Source organism: Molossus molossus, unplaced genomic scaffold (genome assembly GCF_014108415.1).
Source record: "Molossus molossus isolate mMolMol1 unplaced genomic scaffold, mMolMol1.p scaffold_m16_p_2, whole genome shotgun sequence".
Classification (NCBI taxonomy): Eukaryota; Metazoa; Chordata; class Mammalia; order Chiroptera; family Molossidae; genus Molossus; species Molossus molossus.
In genome coordinates, this window is record NW_023425355.1 from 131,123,952 (window position 1) to 131,147,950 (window position 23,999).

The 23,999-nt window shown below is 40.8% G+C and overlaps 1 protein-coding gene and 1 long non-coding RNA gene across 2 annotated transcripts in view; one reads left to right on the forward strand and one right to left on the reverse strand.

Moving 5' to 3' along the window:
* Nucleotides 1–325: 325 nt before the first annotated feature.
* On the reverse strand, nucleotides 326–3,497 carry SAT1 (spermidine/spermine N1-acetyltransferase 1). Its single transcript, XM_036270217.1, has 6 exons — nucleotides 3,238–3,497; nucleotides 2,925–2,976; nucleotides 2,735–2,818; nucleotides 1,106–1,207; nucleotides 971–1,011; nucleotides 326–838 (listed from the first exon to the last, which is right to left on the reverse strand). The coding sequence occupies exons 1-6, from the start codon at nucleotides 3,301–3,303 to the stop codon at nucleotides 668–670; spliced, it is 516 nt and encodes a 171-aa protein (XP_036126110.1). The 5' UTR covers nucleotides 3,304–3,497; the 3' UTR covers nucleotides 326–667.
* Nucleotides 3,498–3,794: 297 nt separating this feature from the next.
* Nucleotides 3,795–23,999, forward strand: part of LOC118635588 — a 39,604-nt gene continuing 19,399 nt past the window's right edge. Inside the window, exons 1-3 of the long non-coding RNA XR_004960538.1 lie at nucleotides 3,795–4,078; nucleotides 17,827–18,022; nucleotides 21,384–21,808. This is a non-coding gene — a long non-coding RNA (uncharacterized LOC118635588). The remainder of the gene's footprint in view (nucleotides 4,079–17,826; nucleotides 18,023–21,383; nucleotides 21,809–23,999) is intronic.

A 23,999-nucleotide genomic window follows, 5' to 3' on the forward strand; every position in this document is an offset into this window, starting at 1 on the left:
TGGGCAAGAAGTTTTCTTCCCAGTGTTTCAGAATCCCACCTCTGACTCTTATTTGTGTAACATATAGGCTTATTTATGGTGGGCGTCAGTTTCTAAGCTTCGGAAAATTCTACAGGTGAAATGTACAATGCCATCAATATAAAGTTATCTTATAGGTGTTACTACATATAAAACCTTGGAGTTCATTCAACTGGCTTCTTTCCAGATTTGTTTAAACAATTACAAAGTTTTAGGCTATGTTTCTTGGCCATTTTTATTTTACACTCAACAGCAAGAAAACTATCTTAGGAAATAAAGGATTAGTAAAAACGCTTACACCAAACAATGAAATCAAAGGGTAGTTTATTAAAAAAGGATCAAAACAGAAACTCTAAGTACCAGTGTGTACATTGTACACATTTAAATGACTCACAAGAATGAAGTTTTTCATATACATTAAGATTACACCACCCTATTGTGTTTTCAAAAGATGTTCAAGGATAAATCTGACTCCAAACTGCATTGCCATCCTAAAGAGACAACATTTCAAACATGCAACAACGCCACTGGTAATAAAGCTTTGGAATGGGTGCTCATTCTCTTATTTCACTACAAACATGATAGAAAGAAGGTAAGTGGAGAATTTTTTCTAAAATACAATGGAAGGTGTAGTATGCACCAGCACTCCTCACTCCTCTGCTGCCATTTTCAGCAAGTACTCTTTGTCGATCTTGAAGAGTCTCCATCCCTCCTCGCTGGACAGATCAGAAGCACCTCTTTTTTTGTAGAAGTTGATAGATGGTTTATTCCATTCTGCTACCAGGAAGTGCATGCTGCTGCAGCGACATTTCATCGCAACCTGTTACATATAAGGGAGAGTAAAACACAAACTAAGTGACATTTCATCTGCTTTCCAGGACCCAGTTTTGATTCAGTCATTAAAATAATCTAGTAACCCTTACAAGTTCAGAAATCAATACCCAAGACGTACCTGGCTTAGATTCTTCAGAATTTCCGATCCTATCCCAAAACCTAAGAGAAAGAGAAGTACCATTTTAAAAATGACACTTGAAGGATTTCAAGCCCTGATTTCTCTTTAGAGCCACACTTCTGAATTCAACCATACCTCTGAAATCACTCATTACGAAGAAGTCCTCAAGATACAAGAGTTTTCCAATCCATGGGTCGTAGGTAAAATAGTACATGGCGAAACCAACGACGCTGTGTCCTGTAATCAGAGTATCATATGAGCTATGGATGAAATGGTCTCATAAAAGTTGTAGTTGCAAAATCCGAAGCCTATCATAAGTCTTACAAAAATATACATGCAGCCCTGGCCAGTGTGGCTCTGTTGGTTGGAGTGTCGTCCTGTACACAGAAAGGTCATGGGTTTGATTCCTGGTCAAGGCACATGCCTGAGTTTTGGGTTGGGTCCCCAGTCGGGGTACATGCAGAGGCAGCCAATCTATGTTTCTGTCTCTCCCTCTCCCTTCCCCTCTCTCTAAAAAAACCAATGAAAACGTATCCTCGGGTGAGGATTTAAAATATATATATATACATACACACACACACATATGTATATATATATATGTATGTAAAAAAATATATATGCATATATTATCAAGAATGCTTTCATTACTTGCCAGAGCAAAACTGCTATAGTATTAAACTAAAGCTACACATTATTCACATCCTATTGATATACTGGTATGGTGACTTGGGAATAAGACTTACACGGCAGTTCAGAATAGTACATATTTGTAGTTTAGAAACTCTACTTCCTTAAAATCAGGACGTTAGGCCAAAAGTGCAACATTTAATTTCATAACTTGCCTTCCAATTAAAATATTTTCAATTTGTTTTCCCCAGTTTTTAAGCCAGAAGAAGCAGAGGTATCCAGAAACAGGTATTATGTAACATCCATATATCTCTAAAAAAGTACCTCATCCCTTATGTTTTCTGCTCATTTCTTCTAGCTTGGGGACCAGACTTCAGAAAAATAAACGGAAAAACTTAAGCACCTACCCAAACAACTTCCCCTTTTAGTTCTGTCTTCTGACTAGTTAATAGGGACCAGCAAAAAAAAAAAAAAAAAAAAATCAGACTCCCTTTTATGGGGTGTCTATAATTCCAAATGGAGGCAAAAGTTTCAAATTAAACTTTCTTGCCATTTTCTAGTCCTTTGAGAACACAGGAAGTGAGAATAGAGTTTCTGATCTACCGTGTTTTAAGTGTGTGATAATAGGGCCTTACCTCATTTTTATCATGATCATCTACTTTATTGTGTAAAGGATCTTTTAGTTACCTCCCCGCCCATCCATGTACACGGAAGGGCCATGTACATGGCGAAGCTAGAGACTGTAACCTGAAGATTGGGACAAATTAAGAAAAAAACGTGATTTAACAGAATTACAAAAAAAAGGTTACGATAGGGTCAAACAAGAACCAATTATGAAACTGAATTACAGCAAATGACATACCTAAGTCTTTCGGGTCTCCACAGCACTCTGATACTTACTTGTAAACAGCTCAAGTACTTCCGGGACTCCAAGGCACTCTGCTACTTACTTAAACAGCTCTTTTAACCTGCCTTAATAAGTGTAGTACATCTATTTTATTTCCTTATTAGTTTGAATACTGGCTGGCTATTATTTCTGGCCACTTAGTAACTCAAGCCTGTGTTGTCATTGTATCTACATGGCAGACACTAGGTTTACACAACACTAGATCTCTCTGGCTTCTGGAACGGGATTACCTTCCTGAGTGATGTGCTCCTTAGATACTTCTGCCACCAGGCAGTGGTAGAAGGGATGCTCTCCAAAACCGTCTTCCAGCAGATCTGCAAGAAAGCGCAGCGGGGACAGACAGTGTTGGCCTCCATGAAGGTGACTGGCACTCGACGCACCCTCCCACCCCCCACCCCCGCCCCACCACTGTTACGTTACCTTTTTCAGTTATTATTACTTGTTCTTCCATGTATTCATATTTAGCCAGTTCCTAAGGCGATGCACATAGGAGAAAGGGAAAGATGCAGAAAACTGAGTGAGGCCCAGGCCCAGCCAGCCCACAGTGAATGAGGGGTAGGGGTGGGGCAGTGTGGTGATTCATTCGGGGAGTCCCACCCAGAGCCCTGGCCCGGCGGGGGCGTGGGGGGGGGGTGGAAGGGGAACCGGCCTGAGACCAAAACATGGCCGGGAACGCAGCCGCCCGCTCCCACATCGCGCCCTGCCCCAGGACAAGCCAGCGCCTTCCGCTAACCTTGATCAGTCTCAGGATGTCACTGCAGTCGGCGGCGGTGGCCGGGCGGATTATGAAGTTAGCCATTTTCGTCTTTTGCTTTTCTTTCCTTTGCGGACTAGGCCTCTGTACTTGAACAACAGGAGAAAGTGGTTCTTCATTCGTTTCCCGGGAGCGTCCTCTTCTCAGTCAGGCTGGCACCATGACCCGGGGAACCTCGGTGAGCGACAGAAAGACGTAACCAGATGCAGATCAGGCTGGGAACTGCCGCTCGGGCCGCAGTCAACTGGCTTTTCAGCGCGAAGAAGCACCGCCCCGGGCCGTGAGGCGGCAGCTCCTCGTCCAATGAGGCTTGCGACCGCCCCCCCCCCTCTTCCGGGCGCCGCCCTCTCTTCCGGCGCCGTGTGAACCCCTCGGGCGCCGGCGCGGGGCGAAGCGCGCTGCCAGTTCTCTAGCGGCGCCCTCCAGCGGCGGCTTGCGGAGTCTTCCCAGAAGCCGGACCTCAGAGCCTAGGGGTCCCGTCATCTGTACAAAAGGAAGAGGGGTTCCCCTTGTGGCCCCTGACCAGCGAGTGACTTTGCTGTTTCTTCCTTGGCCCGTCAGGGAAGGAAACTCAGGAAACCTGGCCTTGAGCAATGGGGGATTAGAGCAGTGGTTCTAAAACTGTGGTCTGGGGGACTCTGGGTTCCAAGATCTTTTCAGGGAGTCTGTGTCAAAACTAGTTTCATAATAATAGTAAGACGTCATTGCTTTTTCAAATCTCCCTAGAATTTCCGGAGGCAGCCTGATGTGTGATGAGGTCATCGCTCAGGTGACTAAAGGAATGCGAGCTTGTCTGTTCTGTTTTCTAGAATTTCCTAAGGTAAGCTAGGTGGATTTCTCAGTAATTTTTTCCTCCTGTACAGTACTTGTAATTTTTAGAGTTAACAGAATGTTTTCTTTTATACTTTTTTCCTTTCTTAAATCTTTGATCTTCCTTGTGGGAACACTCCTGACTGAGGTACACTCTTTATAGTTTCCTTTAGTGAAGGTCTACTTTTGTAAAATTTTCTGTTTTGCTGGTATAAATATGTCTTTAATTCATCTTAACATTCTTGAGGATTTATTTCACTGCTTATAGAATTTGTGGTTGGAAGTTATTTTCTTTCAGTATATTGATGTCATCTGACTATCTTCTGAATCCCATTGCTCCTGAGGGTTGTCGTAATCTAATTGCTCCATCTTCTGTGCTTCTTTTTTTCCTTTAAATTATTTTTTATTTTGAAATAATTATACATTTACAGGATGTGTGATGACATCATTGCTCTGGTGACTAAAGGAATGTGTGCTTGTGTATTCTTATGTTTTCTAAAATCTTCGGAGATAAGCACTTTTGCATTCAATAATTTTTAAATGTCCTGAGAGCAAAATGATTGAGAACAGTTGGATTAGAATATATAGCTATTCCTGGATTATACCCAGTGGGACAAGTACTCAAGCCTTTTGCGGATAGAGTTTTCTTTTAGAGCCTGCCTTCCTAGACAGACCCTCCTGAGGGTCTTACTTCAGCTGCCCTGCCTGGGTTTCTGGATGAGTCCAAGAGAAATCATAAAAGGTACCTATAGTGTTTTCAGTCTGTAAAATGAGAGGTTGAACTATCACCAAATGCCCCCCCCCCAAACATTCAACAAGTGATTTCTGCCTTTTCTAGGAATATTCCATATGTAGAAGAGAAAGTAAAAGTAGGCTCTGGGTTACGAGAACCTTCTGGAGATGTCGTCATAGTGAGTCACAGTGGGAGTTTATGAAATGGCTTTCTCAATGATCTTTAAAAAATGCCATTAATTCTCAATTGCCTAAGCTACTACAGGTAGTGTCCTTCTGGACACCATGACATGTGGATGACCTTCCTAGGCTCTTCCCTCCACTGTTTTGGTCAGACATGCAGGAAGAGTTGGGAGAGCTTGTTACAAATTTACTGATAACTGTAAATTTGGCCTCCATGACCTGGCCAGAATGATAACTGCCTAGTTGAAGCAAAAACAAGGCATTTTTGATTTGGGTTGCTTAGTTTTTCAGAAATGGATTGTTTCATTAAAGTGCATTATAATATTTTTTCTATTTATTTTGTTTTTCCAACTTTTCATGCTCTTATGTTTTGCTTTGTCATTATGACAAGAAGAACCTGTCCTGAAAACAGATGACTAAAAAAAACTCATTATGGTTGTGATTGTGCACATAGAAGCTTAGAACCCTAAGAAGTTTGAATTTTCTTCATGGCTGTGACTTAACTAGGCTTTTCCATTGTCATAAATAAATAGATGCAATGGATGACCAACATTATCCCCTCTTGATACTGGAATGTATATATTTAAAACTTCATAAAGAAGGAATTAACTGCCTAGCATTTGGCAAACTTTAATTTTGTTAATGAGTCAACAAATCAACAAATATTTATTGGGTCTTGTGCTAGGTACTTGGGAGTTATAAAGGAGGACTAAGTTTTGAAACCAGCACTGAGGGTATACAGTTTACTTTTAGAGATTTGTGTGTAGTTTACTACAACAGAATTAAACTTTACGTGGAAGAATTCCAGTAACTAGGTTTGAGTGGGGGAAGAGTAGGAGGAAGGGAAATACCATAGCATGTCCTGGGTGTTTTACATTCATTGTATCAATTCATCCTTGCAAGCTTTGTAAAATGTGTAATGTTAGCTCCATCTGAACAATTGAAAAAAGGGGAGGTTCAGAGGAGTTACAAAATTGTCAGAGCTAGGAAGTGGAAGGAAGGAATTTTGTTGATTTGGGTGCCAAAGTGAAGCTGTTCAACATGCCTGTTAAACTATTACGAAAGTTGTGGTACTTATTTTTCTGTTTATTAAAGTAATGCATATTGATTAAGAAAATTAGAGAAGTTGCAGAAATACAAAAAGATAATGAAAACAATATGTGTTGGTTTCCTTCCAGTCTTTTTCTATGTACATATTCATGCACAGCTGATATTTAGTTGGAATATATAGTGTAGTGAATTAAAAATGGCCACAAATTTATTGCAGCTCCTTCCATCAAGAAGTAGAGTCTGTTTCCCCACTCCTTGAACCTGGACTAGCTTTGTTACTTGCTATGACTAATAGAATGCAGTAGAAGTGGTGGTGTACAAATTCTAAGCAAGACCTCAAGAGATCTTAAAGCTTCTGCTTATACCTTAGGTGAACACTGCGGCCACCATATGAGGAGCTTGAGGGGGCCTCCTTGAGGATGAAAGAGCTCATGAAGGGAGGGGCCCAGCTGACAACTAGCATCAACTGCCAGATGAGTAAGGCTGTCTTGGACCATCCATTCCCAGTTGGGCTGCCAGGTTATTGCAGGCACACCAGTGATCTTTGTCAAGACCCGGAGAAGAACCACCTAGCTGATCCTAGCCCATGTTATCAACCAACAGAATCTTAAACCAAAAAAATGGTTGTTTTATGCCATTAAATTTTGGGGTGATTTGTTACACCACAAAGGCAAAGAGAAACCAGATGGCCATTTTTGTTGTTTGTACTTGGCTTCCATTCTGATGAGTTGCACACACATATATACACACATATATACATAGCCACTTCTTTATCCATTTATCTGTTGAGCACCTAGGTTTCATTCATGTCGTAGCTATTATTGTGTATTTTTCAATGTCATTAAATATTAGTTTCTAATTTTTTTTTTAATCCTCATCCGAGGATATTTTTTCATTTATCTTCAGATACAGTGGGAGGGTGGGAGAGAGAGGGAGAGAGAGAGAGAAACATTGACGTGAGAGGGACACATCGAGTGGTTGCCTCCCGCATGACCCTGGCCAGGGCTGGGGACAAAGTGCAACTGAGGTACATACCCTTGACCAGAATCGAACCCGCGACTCATTGGTCCACGCACCGATGCTCTTAACTGCTGAGCCAAACTGGCCAGGGCATATTTAAGGTTTTAAAAATATATATAATGGCTCCTTAGAGTTCCATTCTATGCGATTTATTTTACCATTCTGTTGAAAATTTAGGTTTTTCTAGTGATAAATAATGCTTTGATGAACAACTTTTCACCCAACTTTTGGTCCAGGTTTCTGATTGTTTCCTTAGGTAGATTTCTAGAAGTGAAATTATTGGGTGAGCAGAGATAATTTTGTTGATCTGGAGCCAGAGAAACACTCTTAAATTTTTTTTCCTTTATGGATTTTAGAGAGAGAGGAAATGAGAGGGAGAGAGAGATAGAAACATTGATGAGAGAGAACATCGATTGGCTGCCTCCTGCATGCTCCCCACTGGGGATCAGGCCCACGTGGGCATGGGTCCTGAGCAGGAATCGAACTGGCGACCTCTTGGTGCATGGGTTAAAGCTTAACCAGTGAGTCACACCGGCCAGACAACACTCTTAAATTCAGGTCCTCACTACATAAAAGTAGATTTGAAGGATTCTCTAGGTGTGCTAACTGTAGCTTGAATTATCTAAATTTTTATAACATCTGTGTTTGACAGGTTGTAATACTTGGAATAAACTAGAAGTTGGGTCTTTCTCAGAGTGTGGTTTTGCTACATGTGGGTGACAACCTGTGAAATTGATCAATAAAAACAACCAGCCCCTAAGAAAACACCTTGTTTTGGGCCAAGACTTTTTTTTTTAAAGAAATTATACTTTTCCCTGGCCAGTATGGCTCAATTTGTTGGAGCATTGTCCATACACCTAAAGGTTTTGGGTTTGATTTCTGGTTAGGGCACATACTTGGGTTTTGGGTTTGATTCCCAGTTGGGATGGGTACAGGAGATACCAATTGATGTTTCTCTCTCACATTGCTCTCTCCCCCCACCCCTTCCACTCTCTCTGAAAATCAGTGAAAATGTTCTCAGGAGAGGATTTACAAAAAAGAAGAAGAAATTATACTTTAAGACATGGAAAGCTGTTTCATCTTTAGGGGTGGGCCATCAAAAGTATAAGACCTCTTTTAAAACATAAAGTATTATAGTACTTTAGACTGCAATTAAAAGAGGCTTGGCAGTAAAGCATAAGGTATTAATCAGTACTCTTTTGCAAGTGATAGCACCCATCTCTAACTAGCGTAGGCAAAAGGAGAATTCACTGCTCGTTGTAGGAAGCACAGGAATGACAGGAATTAGGACCTTGTGGTACAGTTTGAAATACATATTGAGGGAGAGAAAAGATCAGGGCATTTTCTGCTTTTGAAAAATCATTTTCCCCTATACCCAAATAGATGATTCTCCTTGGTAGGGGGCTGCCAATCAGAGCATGCCACCCCTTGGTCAATATTGTGACCCAAGCCGTGCCAATCAGAATCTTTTCTCTAAGAATGTCCTTTCCTGGAGACTAGTCTTTGGGTGGTGAGCACATAATAGAATGTATACAGATGCTGTATTTTAAAGTTGTACATCTGAAATTTATATAATGTTATTAACTAATGTTACCTCAATAAATTAAATTTTTTAATCCTCACCCGAGGATATTTTTCCATTTATCATCAGATAGAGTGGGAGGGAGGGAGAGAGAGAAACATTGATGTGAGAGAGACACGTCAACTGGCTGCTTCCTGCACGACCCCAACCAGGGCCGTGGACAAACTGCAACCAAGGTACGTGCCCTTGACCAGAATTAAACCCACGACTCATTGGTCCATGGACCGATGCTATAACTGCTGAGTCACACTGGCCAGGGAAATTAATTTAATTTTTAAAAATGTCCGTCCATCTGTCCACACCCGGCTGGTGTGGCTCAGTGTATAGAGTGTTGCCCCATGGACTGAGAGTTCCCGATTCGATTCCCGGTCAAGGCACATGCCCAGATTGCAGCTGGTCAATGTATCACTCTGACATCGATGTTTCTCTCTCTCCCTTCCTCTCTCTCTAAAAAATTGTGTGTGTGTGTACATATATATATATATATATATATATATATATATATATATTTATCAGATAGAGTGGGAAGGAGAGAGAGGAAGAGAGAGAGAGAAGAGAGAGAGAGAGAAACATCGACATGAAAGGGACACATTGAGTGGCTGCCTCCCGCACGACCCAATCAGGGCCGGGGACAAACTGCAACTGAGGTACGCACTCTTAGGGGGAACTGAATCTCGGTCTCTCTGGACCACAGGCCGATGCTCTAACTGCTGAGCCAAACTGGCCAGGGCCTAAAAATATTTTAAAAAGAAGTCCTTCCTTTCTGCTGGCATATTTGGGAAGATGTGGAGGTCTGGGACAATGACTTTAACCTGCCAGAGAAGACTGACCACATTTGAGTGTCTGGCTCTGCATAGCCACATCTGGGATGGTCTGCATCCTTTCAACCACCACTGCTGCCTACTTTGACCATCCTCCCCCCACACCAGCCCTCACCAACCCCCACCACTGCACACATTTGTAAAGAAAACAGAGCCAAGTGGTCAAAAAGTCTCCATTCCACTTAGCACAGAAAGAAGTAGAGATAAGAAGCTCCTTGGTCAGATGAGGAGATTGGGGTGGTAAATGCTGTTTAGGAAAATACAGAAATATGGGTGATCATACTTGAGTTCCCATGGATGTGCATAGCTATGCTCATTTTTGACCCTCATACAAGGAATGCCTACAGCAAACCAAAGAACAAAAAGCTGTGTCAGTAGACTGGGGCAGAGACATTCCACTGTTGTAAGTCATCTCCAGCCTCCCCTATCTAGGATAAGATGAAATCTATTTGCCATTCTGGCCTAAATCTATCCCAGGCTGTCACAATTATAATCCATGGGGCTCTTATTGAGGATCACAGAAAACTATGTCAGAAACAGACCATAGAGACCCTTTGGTTGAAGTTTAACAGATATGGTCATGCCTCTTTTCTTCCTGTCTAGTACTCTATATGAAGAGGCCAGCACCTTGGCAATTTTACTAAATCCAGAGAGATTGCCCCATGGAAACCAGATGTAGAGGCTGAGTGATTTTTTAGACAAAGACATGGACATATTCCAAGGCTATGAATGTTTATGACTTGATATTGGTCCTGTTGACCCAAGGATCATTGGTCTCTACCATGAACACTTTTTATTTCAAGATTCCACAATAGCAAGGCAGTTATTTGAAAGCAGGTTGTATAACCGTGCAGAAATTTTATTTCTTTAATATAATCTTTTCTCCTTTCTTTCCTTTTTTTTTTTTTTTAATCCTCACCCGAGGACATTTTTCCATTTTTTGTACAGACAGAGTGGGAGGGAGAGAGAGGAAGAGAGAGAGAGGGAAACATCGATGTGAAAGGGACACATCGAGTGGCTGCCACCCGCACGACCAACCAGGGCCGGGGACAAACTGCAACCAAGGTACATGCCCTTAGCGGGAACCGAACCCGGGTCTCTCCGGACCGCAGGCGGACGCTCTAACCGCTGAGCCAAACCGGCCAGGGCTCTCCTTTCTTTCCTTTTGATTGAAATTGGCCTCATGCAGCACCCTGACTCACCCACCTACTTCTCCTTTGCACATTCACTCCCTTAGTCATCAAGCCCTCAGGACAATGAAGTTCTGGGAAGTATCAAGTAATCTTAGCAACAAAGCCATGGATCTGTTGACCACAGAGACAGAGTTCCAGTCAAACTAGAGATAACATATAGGCCTCAGTTGTGTTTCAGCTCCAGGCCCAGAAAAGCAGTGAAACCAGATGAAGTGAAGCCATGGCTGGCTTTAGGACCAGATGTACTGATCAATTTTCCCCTGCCCTAGCACCAACCAATCAGTAGAGACCATGACCCTAACTCCCTTAGTCACCATAATTAATTATTTTTCCCCTATATAACCCATCCCCTAGAAGCCACTGGGGAGCTAGGTCTTAGAGCAATAGCTCAACTGTGATTCCGGATTTGGTGCAATTTCCTTAACTAATAAACCTTTACTTTCTTTGCTGCAAACTCATGTTCACGTTTGATTGGGCGTCGATACGCTCAGGTGAACAAACCTTTAGTTTGGAAATAGTTGTCTTATAGCATCTCTTTTGCATTAATCATTTGTTGTCACATAATGTAATATAAATCTAGTGGCTTAACTTACATGTGTTTATTATTGTAGTTTCTGTAGGTCAGGAGTCCAGGCATGGCTTAGCAGGGTCCTCTGCCTGAGGTGTTAGCCAGGCTGCATTCTCATGTGGGAGTGTGACCAAGGAAGAATCCACTCGCAAGCTCAAGTTGTGGGCATTGGCAGAATTCATTTCCTTGACTGAAGGCCTTGGCTTCTTGCTGTCTGTCAGTTGAGGCTGTTGTTTTCCTTTTTTTTTTTTATCCTCACTTGAGGACATTTTTGCATTTATCTTCAGATAGAGTGGGAAGGAGAAAAGGAGGAAGAGAGAGAGAGAGAAATGTCGATGTGAGAGTGACACATCAAGTGGTTGCCACCCACACGACCCCAACCGGGGCTGGGGACAAACTGCAACTGAGTTATGTGCCCTTAGCAGGAACCGAACCCAGGACTCTCTGGTCTGCGGGCCAACACTCTAACTGCTGAATCAAACCAGCCAAGGCAGAGGCTTTTTAATTTGATGTAGTCCCATGTGTTCATTTTTTTCCTTTGTTTCTCTTGCCTTAGGTATTGTATCAGTGAAAATTCTGCTGCGTGTGATGTCTGAAATTTTGTTGCCTACGTTTTCTTCTAGGATTTTTATGGATTCACGAGTCATATTTAAGGCTTTTATCTATTTTGATTTTATTCTTGTATATGGTGTAAGTTGGTGGTCTAACTTCATTATTTTTGCATGTAGCTGTTCAATTTTCCCAGCACCATTTAGTAAAGAGGCCGTCTTTACTCTTGCCACCTTTGTCAAATATTAATTGAGCATAATGTCTTGGGTCAATTTCTGGGATTTCTGTCCTGTTTCATCAATCTATATGCATGTTCTTATGCCAGTACCAGGCTGTTTTGATTACAGTCGCTTTGTAGTATAACCTGATATCTGGTATTGTGATTCCTCCTACTTTGTTCTTCTTTTTCCAGATTGCTGTGGCTATTCGTGGTCTTTTTTGGTTCCATATAAACTTTTGAAGTATTTGATCTAATTCCATGAAATATGATGTTGGTATTTTAATGGGGATTGCATTGAATTTATAGATTGCTTTGGGTAGAATGGACATTTTAATGATGCTGATTCTTCCAATCCGTGAACAAGATATATGCTTCCACTTTTTAATATCTTCTTCTATTTATTTTTCCAATGTCCTATAGTTTTCTGAGAACAGGTCTTTTACTTCTTTGGTTAAGTTTATTCCTAGGCATCTTAGTTTTTTTTTGCTGCAATGGTAAATGGGATTGTTTTTTTAGTTTCTGTTTCGTTGAATTCATTGTTGTTGTTTAAGAATGCCGTCGATTTCTTGATGTTAATTTTGTATCCTGCTCCTTTCCAAATTCATTTATTAGCTCTAGTAGGTTTTTGATGGAGTCTTTAGAGTTTTCTATGTATAATATCATGTCATCTGCAAATAATGACAGTTTCCCTTCCTCCTTTCCAATTTGGATCTACTTTATTTTTTCTTCTTGTCTGATTGCTTTGGCTAAGACTTCCAGTACTATGTTAAATAAGAGTGGCGAAAGTGGGCATCCTTGTCTTGTTCCTGTTCTTAAAGGAAATGCTTTTAATTTTTGCCCATCGAGTATGATGTTGGCTGTAGGTTTTTCATATGTGGCCTTTATTATGTCGAGATATGATTCCTCTATTCCCCACATTGTGGAGTGTTTTTATCAGGAATGAGTGCTGGATTTTGTCAAATGCTTTTTCTACATCTATTGATATGATCATATGTTTTTTATCTTTCATTTTGTTTATGTGGTGTATCACATTTATTGATTTGTGAATATTGTACCAGCTTTGCATCCCTGGGATGAATCCCACTTGGTCATGGTGAATAATTTTTTTGGTGTATTGCTGGATTCGATTTGCTAATATTTTGTTAAGGATTTTCACATCTATGTTCATCAGGGACATTGGCCTGTAGTTTTCTTTCTTTGTAGTGTCTTTATCTGGTTTTGGAATTAGAATTATGTTGGCTTCATAAAACAAGTTTGGAAGTCTTCCTTCTTGTTGGATTTTTTGGAATAGTTTGAGGAGAATGGGTGTTAGATCTTCTTTGAATGTTCGGTAAAACTCCCCTGTGGTGCTGTCCGGGCCTGGGCTTTTGTTTGCCGGGAGTTGCTTGATTACATCTTCAATTTCCTTAATTGTTATTGGTCTGTTCAAGATACTTATCTCTTTCTAGTTCAGTTTTGGGAGACTGTGTGTTTCTAGAAATTTGTCCATTTTATTATTCAATTTATTGGCATATAATTGTTCATAATATTTTTTAATGATCCTTTGTATTTCTGTGATGTCAGTTGTCATTTCTCCTCCTTCGTTTCTGATTTTGTTTAGTTGGGTCCTCTCTCTTTGTTTTTTGGTGAGTAGCTAAGGGTCCATCAATCTTGTTTATCTTTTCAAAGAACCAGCTCTTTGTTTCATTGATCTTTTGAATTGTTTTTTTTTTTTTAATTTCTATGTTGTTTATTTCTGCTCTGTCCTTAACTATTTCTTTTTTTCTACTTGCTCTGGGTTTTTCTTTTTGTTTACTTTCTAGTTCTTTAAGTTGTGAGGTTAGATGGTCAATTAGAAATTTTTCTTGTTTCTTAAGGTAGGCCTGTAGTGCTATGAACTTCGTTCTCAGGACTTCTTTAGCTGCATCCCATAGATTTTGTGTTGTGGTGTGTTCATTTTCATTGGTTTCCAGGAAGTTTTTGATTTCTTCCTTAATCTCCTCAGTTACCCATTCATTGTTTAATAACATGCTATTTAGCCTCCATGTGTTTGAATGTTTTGCTGTTGATTGATTTGTAGTTTCATGCCAATGTGATCCGAGAACATGCTTGATATGATTTCAATCTCCTTGAACTGTGGAGACTTAGTTTGTGTCCTAACATGTGGTCTGTCTTTGAGAATTTCTCATGTGCACTTGAGAAGAGTGTGAATTCTGCAGTTTTGGGGTGTAATTCTCTGTAGATATCTATTAAATCCATTTGATCTAGTGCATCATTTAGAGACTCTGTTTTCTTGTTAATTTTTTGTGTAGAAGATCTATCCATTGATGTCAGCGGGGTGTTGAAGTCCCCTGCTATGATTGTATTACTATCGATTTCTCCTTTGAAGTCCTCCAGAAAGTTTTAAATGTATTTTGGTGCTCTTATGTTGGGAGCATATATGTTTACTAAGGTTATATCCTCCTGTTGGATAGATCCTTTCAATATTATGTAGTGGCCTTCTTTTTCTCTAGTTATGCCCTTCATTTGAAGTTTATTTGATCGGATATGAGTATTGCTACCCCAGCTTTTTTTTCCTTTTCGTTTGTTTGGAAGATTTTTTCCATCCCTTCGCTTTCAACCTATGTGAGTCTTTTGTTGTGAGGTGGGTCTCTTGTAAACAACACATATATGAGTCATGCTTTCTTATCCATTCAGCTACTCTGTATCTTTTGATCAGAGCATTTAATCCATTTACATTTAAGGTTATTATTGATATGTACTTATTTATTGCCATTTTTGTTTATTGTGGTTATTAAAAAGTCTGAGCTGGTGGAAGATCACATCCACAGCACAAGGCCAATGTATAGAAAAATGGCTTTATTGCATGTGCCTGGGTGCAGGTGGGCTGAGCAGAAAACGGGTCAGTCTCAAATTAGGATTGGGGTGTTGGTTACATACCCTACTTTTAGCTTCTGGCAGTTTCTGTTGACGTATTCTGCCTGGCCCATTATCCACTTCGCAGTAGGACTGGTCTGGTATCTTGTCCGGCATCTGCTGGTTATCTATTGCCTTGTGGATAATCCAGATAATCCTTATCCATACTCAACAGAAGGCTGATCAAAGGTCATGGAAGCAACACAATTTCCAGTTTCCACCTTTTGCAAACTTTTACCTTTGCCCTTTAAAACATTACTAACCCTTTCAGTTATATTTTTCTTCCTAATTCTTCTACTAATTACAGCAGTCCTTTTAACATTTCTTGCAGTACTGGTTTGGTGCTAATATATTCCCTTAGCCTTTTTTTTTTTTTTTGGTCTGGGAAGCTCTTTATTTCACCTTCTATTTTGAACGATAGCCTTGCTGGATAGTGTAATCTTGGGTTCAGATTCTTGTTTTTTCATTACCTTGATTACTTCATGCCATTCTTTTCTGGCCTGTAGTGTTTCTGTTGAGAAGTCAGCTGGTGGCCTTATGGAGGTTCCTTTGTGGGTAACCTGTTGCTTATCTCTTGCTGCCTTCAGTATTCTCTCTCTGTCTTTCATTTTTGGCATTTTAATTATTATGTGTCTTGGTGTGGGCCTCTTTGGATTCTTACTTGGGGCTCTCTGTGCTTCTTGGACTTGTATGCCTTTTCCCTTCACCAAGCTAGGGAAGTTTTCTGTCACTGTTTCTTCAAATATATCCTCTAACCCTTGCTCATTTTCTTCTTCTGGCACACCTATGATGTATATGTTGTTACGCTTCATGTTGTCCCATAGTTATCTTAAGCTGTCTTCCTGTTTTTTAATTGTTTTTTCTTTTTGGTTCTCTGATTGAGTGATTTTTTTCTACCCTGTCTTCTAATTCACTGATCCAGTCCTCGAGTTTCGTCTCCTCTGCTGGTTATTCCTTTCAATGTATTCTTTATTTTTTCTATGTCATTCTTCATTTCTAATTGGTTCATTTTCATTTTTTCTATATCTTTACTCATGCTATTGAGCTCTTTACTCATGCTATTGAGCTTCCTCATGATTATTGCTCTGAACTCTTCCTCTGATATCTTGTCTAATTCTTTGTCATTTATTTCTTCTTCTGCAGAATTATCTTGTTCTTTCATTTGGGTTTTGTTTCTTTGTTTCAGCATTTTGGCTGTCTCAGTGGGTTTTGGAGCATGCCAAATTTTCCCTGTGCGTGTTGGTGTTTTGCTGGTTGTGGCTCCCCTCTACTGGGCTTGGATGAGTGTGGGAGGACTCATGTTAAACACTACTGTCAACTCTTACTTTCCTGAGTAGATTTGCAAGTTAAGGAAAGGGTCAGTTATCCTCTAGTTATTTGCCTGGAGGCTATTAGTCTCAGTTGCTTGATGTGCCTCAGGTGGCTCTTGCTAGCTTATTCAATTGAGATGTTAATGAACCTCAATTTGAATTTCTCTCACCTGTCCTGGTGGCATTGAATTCCTGTGGGAAGGTCCCTTGCTTCTCCCAAGAGCTCTAGGAAGGGACTCTGTGAGTAAGATGGCCACTGTCCTATGTGGGAGTGACCCTGCACCAAACTTCCAGCATCTACCCCTCCCGCATGACCTGATGAGGGTTGGGGACGAATGCAACCGAGGTGTGTGCCCTTGACTGGAATTGAACCATGACTCATTGGTCTGCAGGCGACACTCTAAACACTGAGCAAAACTGGCCAGGGCCCTTTGTCCATTTTAAAATCTTTTTTTGTTGTTGTTGTTGTTGATCTATAGGAGTTCTTTTTCTTTTTTTTTCTTTATTGATTTTAGAGAGAGAAGAAGGGACAGAGAGATAGAAACATTGATGAGAGAGAACATCGATTGGCCGCCTCCTGCATGCCCCCACAATGGGGATTGGGCCCACAACTTGGGCATGTGCCCTGACTGGGAATCGAACCAGTGACCTCTTGGTGCATGGGTCGATGCTCAACCACTGAGCCACACTGGCCGGGCTTCTTTTTATATCTGGATATTGACTTCTTATCAGATACGGGATTTGCAGATACTTTCTTCCATTTGGTAGGTTGCTTTTTTTACTCTGTTGATGATTTCCTTTGATGCGTGAGAGTTTTCAAGTTTGATGTAATCTCATTTGTCTAGTTTTTGCTTTTGTTTCCTGGTAACAGAGTTTTACATAATGTAACATAATCATGGAAGTGACACCCTATCACCTTCAGCATATTCTGTTAATTGAAAGCAAGTCACAGGTCCTGCCCACACTCAAGCAGAGAGGATCACACAGAGGTGTAACCACCAGGAGACAGGATCATAGGGGCCACCTTGAAGTATGTCTGCATTTGAAGGGCAGTAAAAGCCTGCTTCTTATTCAACAAATATTTATTAAGGTCTGTTTCCTGCCAAGCATTGTGCTTGTAGAATGTAGAAAAGCAATGAATATGGCATAGTCCCTGCCCTCCAAGGACATATAGTTCAACATTACAGACCCTTACAGTTCTAGTTACGGTTGAAAAGGATTCAGCCTCCTGGAGAAAAAGGACAAAACAGTCAGAACTGAGGGGCAGATACACAGTTAGTCACCCATTCAGTATGATCTACCTTCTCCTGGCAGCCCTTTCTTTCTCCCCTTCTGAAGTCATGTCCAAAGGGAAGACTCAGCTCATGGATCAAGGCTAAAGACTCCTCATAAATATGTAGGAAATCTGCGAAATGCAACCAGCCATCCTTAGGTCTCCTGAAATATCACCTCTATGAATCTGAGTATGGAGGTTACTCAATAAGATCATAGGAAACAACGGCCTATTAGTGCACAAAGTAGAAGACACCCCCTCTTTTCTCTGTGGCCCCTGGGCATACACAATAGGTTTAAAAGTTCAAAATCCAGCTTCCTATTATTTGTACCATACATAAACTGGCGATAAAATGTTAACAGTGAATCCAGGAAAATAGAGGATACTTCAAAGAAGGAAACGGAGGGGAGTCAACTCCACCTGAGCAGGCTCTGTTGACCTGAACAACAAGGAAGAGTCCCATGTGCTAGCCCTGGTGTGAGCGGATGTTGGATATATTCTGCCAGAGAAAATAGAGATTATTACCTGAGAACTCATTCTGAAGATGGAGAATATGAAGTGAGTAATTTGTTATTGGGGGATGATGGAAGAGGGAGAAGGGTGCAAGAAGATCAAAAGGGGACCCAAGACCACACAATTGAGAGAACTGTAATACATTTTAAGGTCTCCTTAAAATATTATAGGAGGCTGCTAACAGGAGATAAAGGAGCAAGATATGCAACTAGCATTTCTTAGTGCATACTGTGAGTGGCATGCCTTGCTTGGCATTTTACAGATGTGATTTCAGGAGAAACATCTGTAACAAAAATAAAAAAATATATAAAAAATTGATTTCTGAGAGAGGGGTGGGGGGAGAGAGAAGGATTTGTTGTTCCACTTATTTATGCATTCATTGGTTGATATTTAAAAAGATTTTTTAATTTTTAATTTCTTTATTGATTTTTAGGGAGAGAGGGAGAGAAAGATAGAAACATCAATGGGAGAGAACGATTGGCGCCTCCTGCATGCCCCCCACTGGGGATTGGGCTCACAACTTGGGCATGTGTCCTGACTGGGAATCGAACCAGCGACCTCTTGGGGCATGGGTCGATGCTCAACCACTGAGCCACACTGGCTGGACCATTGGTTGGTTTCTTGTAAGTGCCCTTACTGGGGATTGAACCCGCAATATTGGCATATTGAAATGATGCTCCAACCAACTGAGCTACCCGGCCAGGGCTCATTTAGTCTTAATTACCATGTATTATTACTTATTTTTTTTTTTTTTACATGTGTGCTGCTGTGTCATTTGGATTCTGTTAAACTGAAAAGATATTTGTTTTATACTAAAAAAAAGTGTTAACTATAGAGTTCCATTCAGAGGTTCAGGAAAAACTGGGAATTAAATCTGCCATTTAAATACAGTTGGCCTAAATAAATATAATCTGTAAGAATAAGGATTTCCCCCCCCTTTCAAAGCCCTTCAATCTGTATTGTTGAGATTTCTGTCATCATAGAAGCATAGAATATTAGTGATTCTCTAGTCCAAATTCCTCATCTAAGAAAACTGAAGCCCAGAGAGGGTAAAGCACTTGTCCAAGGTCACACAGCTAGAAAGTAGCAGAGTCAGAAATACAGCTGAGCTCTCCTGACTCTTAGGCAAGAGATCTTTTACTATACCATGCTATAATTATAGCCCTCATAGATCTTCTGGAAAAAATGGAAAGTATAAAAACAGATTTTATAAAATACTGTTCTAAGGCTGGAGCTTAGGCAAAAAACTAAATATTCAACACATTTTCACACATTGAGTTTCTCTAGCACACACCTTGTTTAATTACAAGAATGCTTGCTCTTGACAGTTCCAATCTTCCCAATATCTTCCTCTTTCCAAGTCTTCCTTCTCGGCCTTGCATCCCTGCCTCCTATACCAAGAATGGGACTGATAAGTAGGACTCTGCAGCATGGATCAGGAATGCCTATAGCCTGAGACAAGCAAACAATCCACTTGCTAAGAGAATCTTACCACCCTAAGAGGCTGCAGGAAGCTGCCCCCATTCAGACTCCTTCACAGGAAAATTCTAGAGGCCATAGGACTTTCCGCTCTTGGAGGTTTCCTCTCTGGACATTTAGTCAGTGAATCTGGGCATCATAATACCATTATTCTTTCTGAGATAAGTGCTATCCCATACTTTGAAACTGGCACCCGCTCTTCATTTATGTTCTTCCCCCATAGACAGCATACACACTCATCATGTGATGGGAAGAATGGGTTTTCTCATCCAAGCAAGTGACTTAGACAATGCCAACCTGTTGGCATGGAGCCAAAGGGTAGTTGACTTAGTAAGTACTTTTTGGTTAGTAGAGTTGAGTGCATTGTGTGGTCGAAAAAGCAGGGATTTTTTAGACCTGGCAAACTTAGATGCAAATCCCAGCGCTGCCAGTTATCAGCTGTGTGATTTTGACAGGTTTTTGAGTCTCAGGGTACTTAACTGTTAAATGGAGTTAATAATTTCTTCCTCCTAGGGTTGTGAATGTTAAATGCTATTGTAAAGTCCTTCGTAGAATGCTTAGAATATAGTAGGTACCTTTTAAATGTTTATTCCCTACCTGGTAATATAAGTATTACAACAATTTTTGGATTAGGGAGAATGATTGTGAATGGTTCAATGGGGAGAGAAGGATTTGTCCCTAAACCCATTTTTTTTTATCCTCACCGGAGGACACTTTTCCATTTTTTGTTCAGATAGAGTGGGAGGAAGAGAGAGGAAGAGAGAGAGACAAACATCGACGTGAAAGGAACACATTGAGTGGTTGCCACCTGCATGACCCAACCAGGGCCAGAGACAAACTGCAACCAAGATATGTGCCCTTAGCAGGAACCGGACCTGGGTCTCTCTGGACCGCAGGCTGATGCTCTAACCACTGAGCCAAACAAGCCAGGGCTCTAAACCCATATTTATCCTGCCCTTACACAGGATCATTGTCTTATTCACTGACCTATGTCATGAAACTTTGACCTTTCTCATGAAAAATAAATGTACAATGATTCTGTTCATGTTTTTCAACCAAGGAGGCTGCTCCAATGGTCATAGAATCAGGAATCATCACAGAGGCTGAGTAATCACTATTGCAATGTCTATTGCACTCTGCTTATCGTGTTTTGTCTGCCTGGCCAGATATCACGTGGACAAGGGGCAATCCAGAACACATCACCTAGGATAACTTATTTACAATCCTGACTTACTTTAGAAGTGGACCTCACCTGTGACCTGATTAACATTCAGTTATAAACCACACATGTAGATAAAAAAAGTAGGCTTAGTAAAAATAGGACAAAATGTTTAAAAAGCCATTATGCATAACATATTAATCCACACAGCTTTTTTCCTTCCTTTTTTTTTTTAAATTTTTTTTTTTATCCTCACCTGAGGACATTTACCATTTTTTCTTGTTCAGAGTGGGAGGGAGAGAGAGGAAGAGAGAGAGAGAGAAACATCGACGTGAAAGGGACACATCGAGTGGCTGCCATCCGCACGCCCCAACCAGGGCCGGGGGCAAACTGCAACTGAGGTACGCGCCCTTAGCGGGAACCGACCCCGGGTCTCTCTGGACCGCAGGCCGATGCTCTAACCGCTGAGCCAAACCGGCCAGGGCTTTTCCTCCTCCTCCTCCTCCTCCTCCTTTAAAAAAAACATGTATTTTATAGTTATACCAGATAGAGGAAAATTATGCCGTTATAGTGCTTAGAATCTGGGCAGGACTGCAGATAGAACAATTTCCCAAACTTTCTTTCAGTATCCAGTCTCTGAAGCGATGGTTAAATATAAAAGGCTCTTAAAGGGTTGTACATCGTGGTTAAGTACTCTTCATTTACCTTCAGCAATATATAGCAATGAAACACAATTCAATTTTTTGTAATTCTTTTATTCAATTTCAGAATGTTTCAGATTCATTTAAAACTATAAATGAAAATATTCAAGAATCCCAGGGGACTCCAAGCAGCATAAACATAAAGAAAACCATACCAAGGCACTGCAGAATTGAATTTCTGAAAACCAGTGATAAAGGGGAAAATCTTAAAGATGAGACTAATCACTGGTTTCTCATTAAAAACAATGCAAACCAGAAGATGGTGGAACAACATTTTTAAAGCATGGAAAGAAAAATGCTGTCAACCTAGAATTTTATATCTGGCGAAAATTCCTTCAAAGATAAAGGCAAAATAAAGACATTTCAGATAAGCTAAAGGCAAGCGAATTCATCAGTAGTGAACTTGTACTACAAGAAATGCTGAAGGAAGTTTTGCAGACTGAAAGAAAATGATACCAGATGGACACAAAGGAATGAAGAGTACCAGAAATGGTAAGTATGTGTATTAGTATAAAAGACATTTTTCTTGTTTTTAATGTCTTTATAAGATAATTAACTGCTTCAGGTGAGAATAATATAATTATATTATGGTATTTATAACCTCTGTAGCCATAGAATATATGAGCACAACAATATGAAGAATGGAGAAGTGGGGTGGGAAGTACATTGTTATAAGATTCTTACATTATAGGCCCCGGCTGGGTAGCTCAGGTGGTTAGAGCATCATCCCCATACACCAAGGTTGTGGGTTTGGTCCCTGATCAGGGTGCATACAAGAATCAACCAATGAATGCATAATTAAGTGGGACAACAGATTGGTGTTTCCATCTGTCTGTCTCTCCCTCCCCCACTTCCTCTCTCTCTCTAAAATCAATTAAAAATATTCTTATATGTTAAATGACATAATTTTTAAAGGTAGACTGTGATAGTTAAAGATGTATACTAAAAAAAGGTATAGCTAATAAGTCAATAGAGGAGATAAAATGGATTCATGAAAAATAATCCAAGGAGAAGCCCGGCTGGCGTGGCTCACTGGTTGAGCATCAACCCATGCACCAGGAGGTCACCGGTTTGATTCCTGGTCAGGGCACATGCCCAGGTTTTGGGCCAAATCCCCAGTGGGGGGCAAGCAGGAGGTGGCCAATCGATGTTCTCTCTCATCGATGTTTCTATTTCTCTTGCCCTCTCCCTTCCTCTCTCTCTCTGGAATCAATAAAGAAAAAAAAAAAAAAAAAAGGAGGCCCTTGCCAGGTGGCTCAGTTGGTAACATCATCCCATATACCAAAATGTTGCAGGTTCAATTCCTGGTGAGAGCACATACCTAGGTTGCGGGTTTGATCCCTGGTCAGGGTGCATACGGGAGGCAACCCATCAATGTTTCTCTTTCACATCTCTCTTTCTTTCTCTCTCTCCCTCCCACCCTCTTTCTCTCTAAAAAATCAATAAAAAACATATCCTTTGGTGAGGATAAAAATATTATCCAGGGGAAGACAAGAAAAGAAGAACAAAGAACAGATAGGATAAACAGAAGTGTAGGACTACTGTTATTTCTGATATCTTAGCTCTATCATGAAAGTGATCAACAAGGGGAAAACCTAAAGCACCTTGTACTTATCTCTTAAAATTAGGATGAGCTAAAGAATAAGTAAACATGATATCCAGACTTCCACAAATGGGATTCAGTAGTTTTTGTTGATGAAAAAATCAGCATTGAAATCAGTTCTGTTTATGATGATAAAAGAATATTTTGGTTCAGAAATGCGTGTGACCTGGCATGACTTGGAAGGATTTGAAAGAAGTAACAGATTAGGAAAAGAAGTTTTATGAAAGGAGACCTGAGGTACTCAGTGCTGTCACAGTTGAGCTGGTTGCATGATTTGGGTAGTGGAATTAGAAATGAGTGAACTTGGGATAGCCTCTGAAAGTGAAACTTAAGATCAAGCAGAGATATCCAAACTGTATCCCACACCAGTTAATATTTGACTAGAAATTGAATGTATTAACATATCTAAAGAGAGAAGGTATATATTACTGTTACTGGACAGGGTCTGGGCCCAGGACAGGCCTACCTAGGGCCTGCTGGTAGTGTGTGGGTTCTTGACTTCATGCAGGAAAGATCTCACAGCATGAGTCCAGGTGATCCTGAGAATATGTTTATTAAAGTGAAACAAAGGAAGGGATTTAGGTAGAAGCAACAGGAGAAAGAAAGTCAGAGAAAGGGGGGCATTGGAGACAGGTTCAAAGGGTAAGCCCAGGTTGAGCTCCCACTGCCTGCTCTCCCCTGGTTGCAAGTATTATGGGGTCCCTTGGAGGTTAGGAGTTGTATGCCTGTGGGGGGAAGAAGTCTGGGAAGGGAAAGGTGCGGGCATGCTCGCAAGAGGGAGAGTGTGCTGTGGATCCTTTTTCTTGAGGCTTTTTAATCTTTCCGTGGCTGGCTGGCATTCTAGCGGTTGTCTCTGGGGAGGGTTTTTTGTTTTGTTTTTGTTTTTTAATCCTCACCCGAGGATATTTTTCCATTTATCATCAGATAGAGTGGGAGGGAGGGAGGGAGAGAGAGGGAAAAGGAGAGAGAGAAACATTGTTGTGAGATAGACACATCGCCTGGCTGCCTTCCACATGACCCTACCAGGGCTGTGGACAAACCACAACCGAGGTACATGCCCTTGACCGGAATCGAACCTGA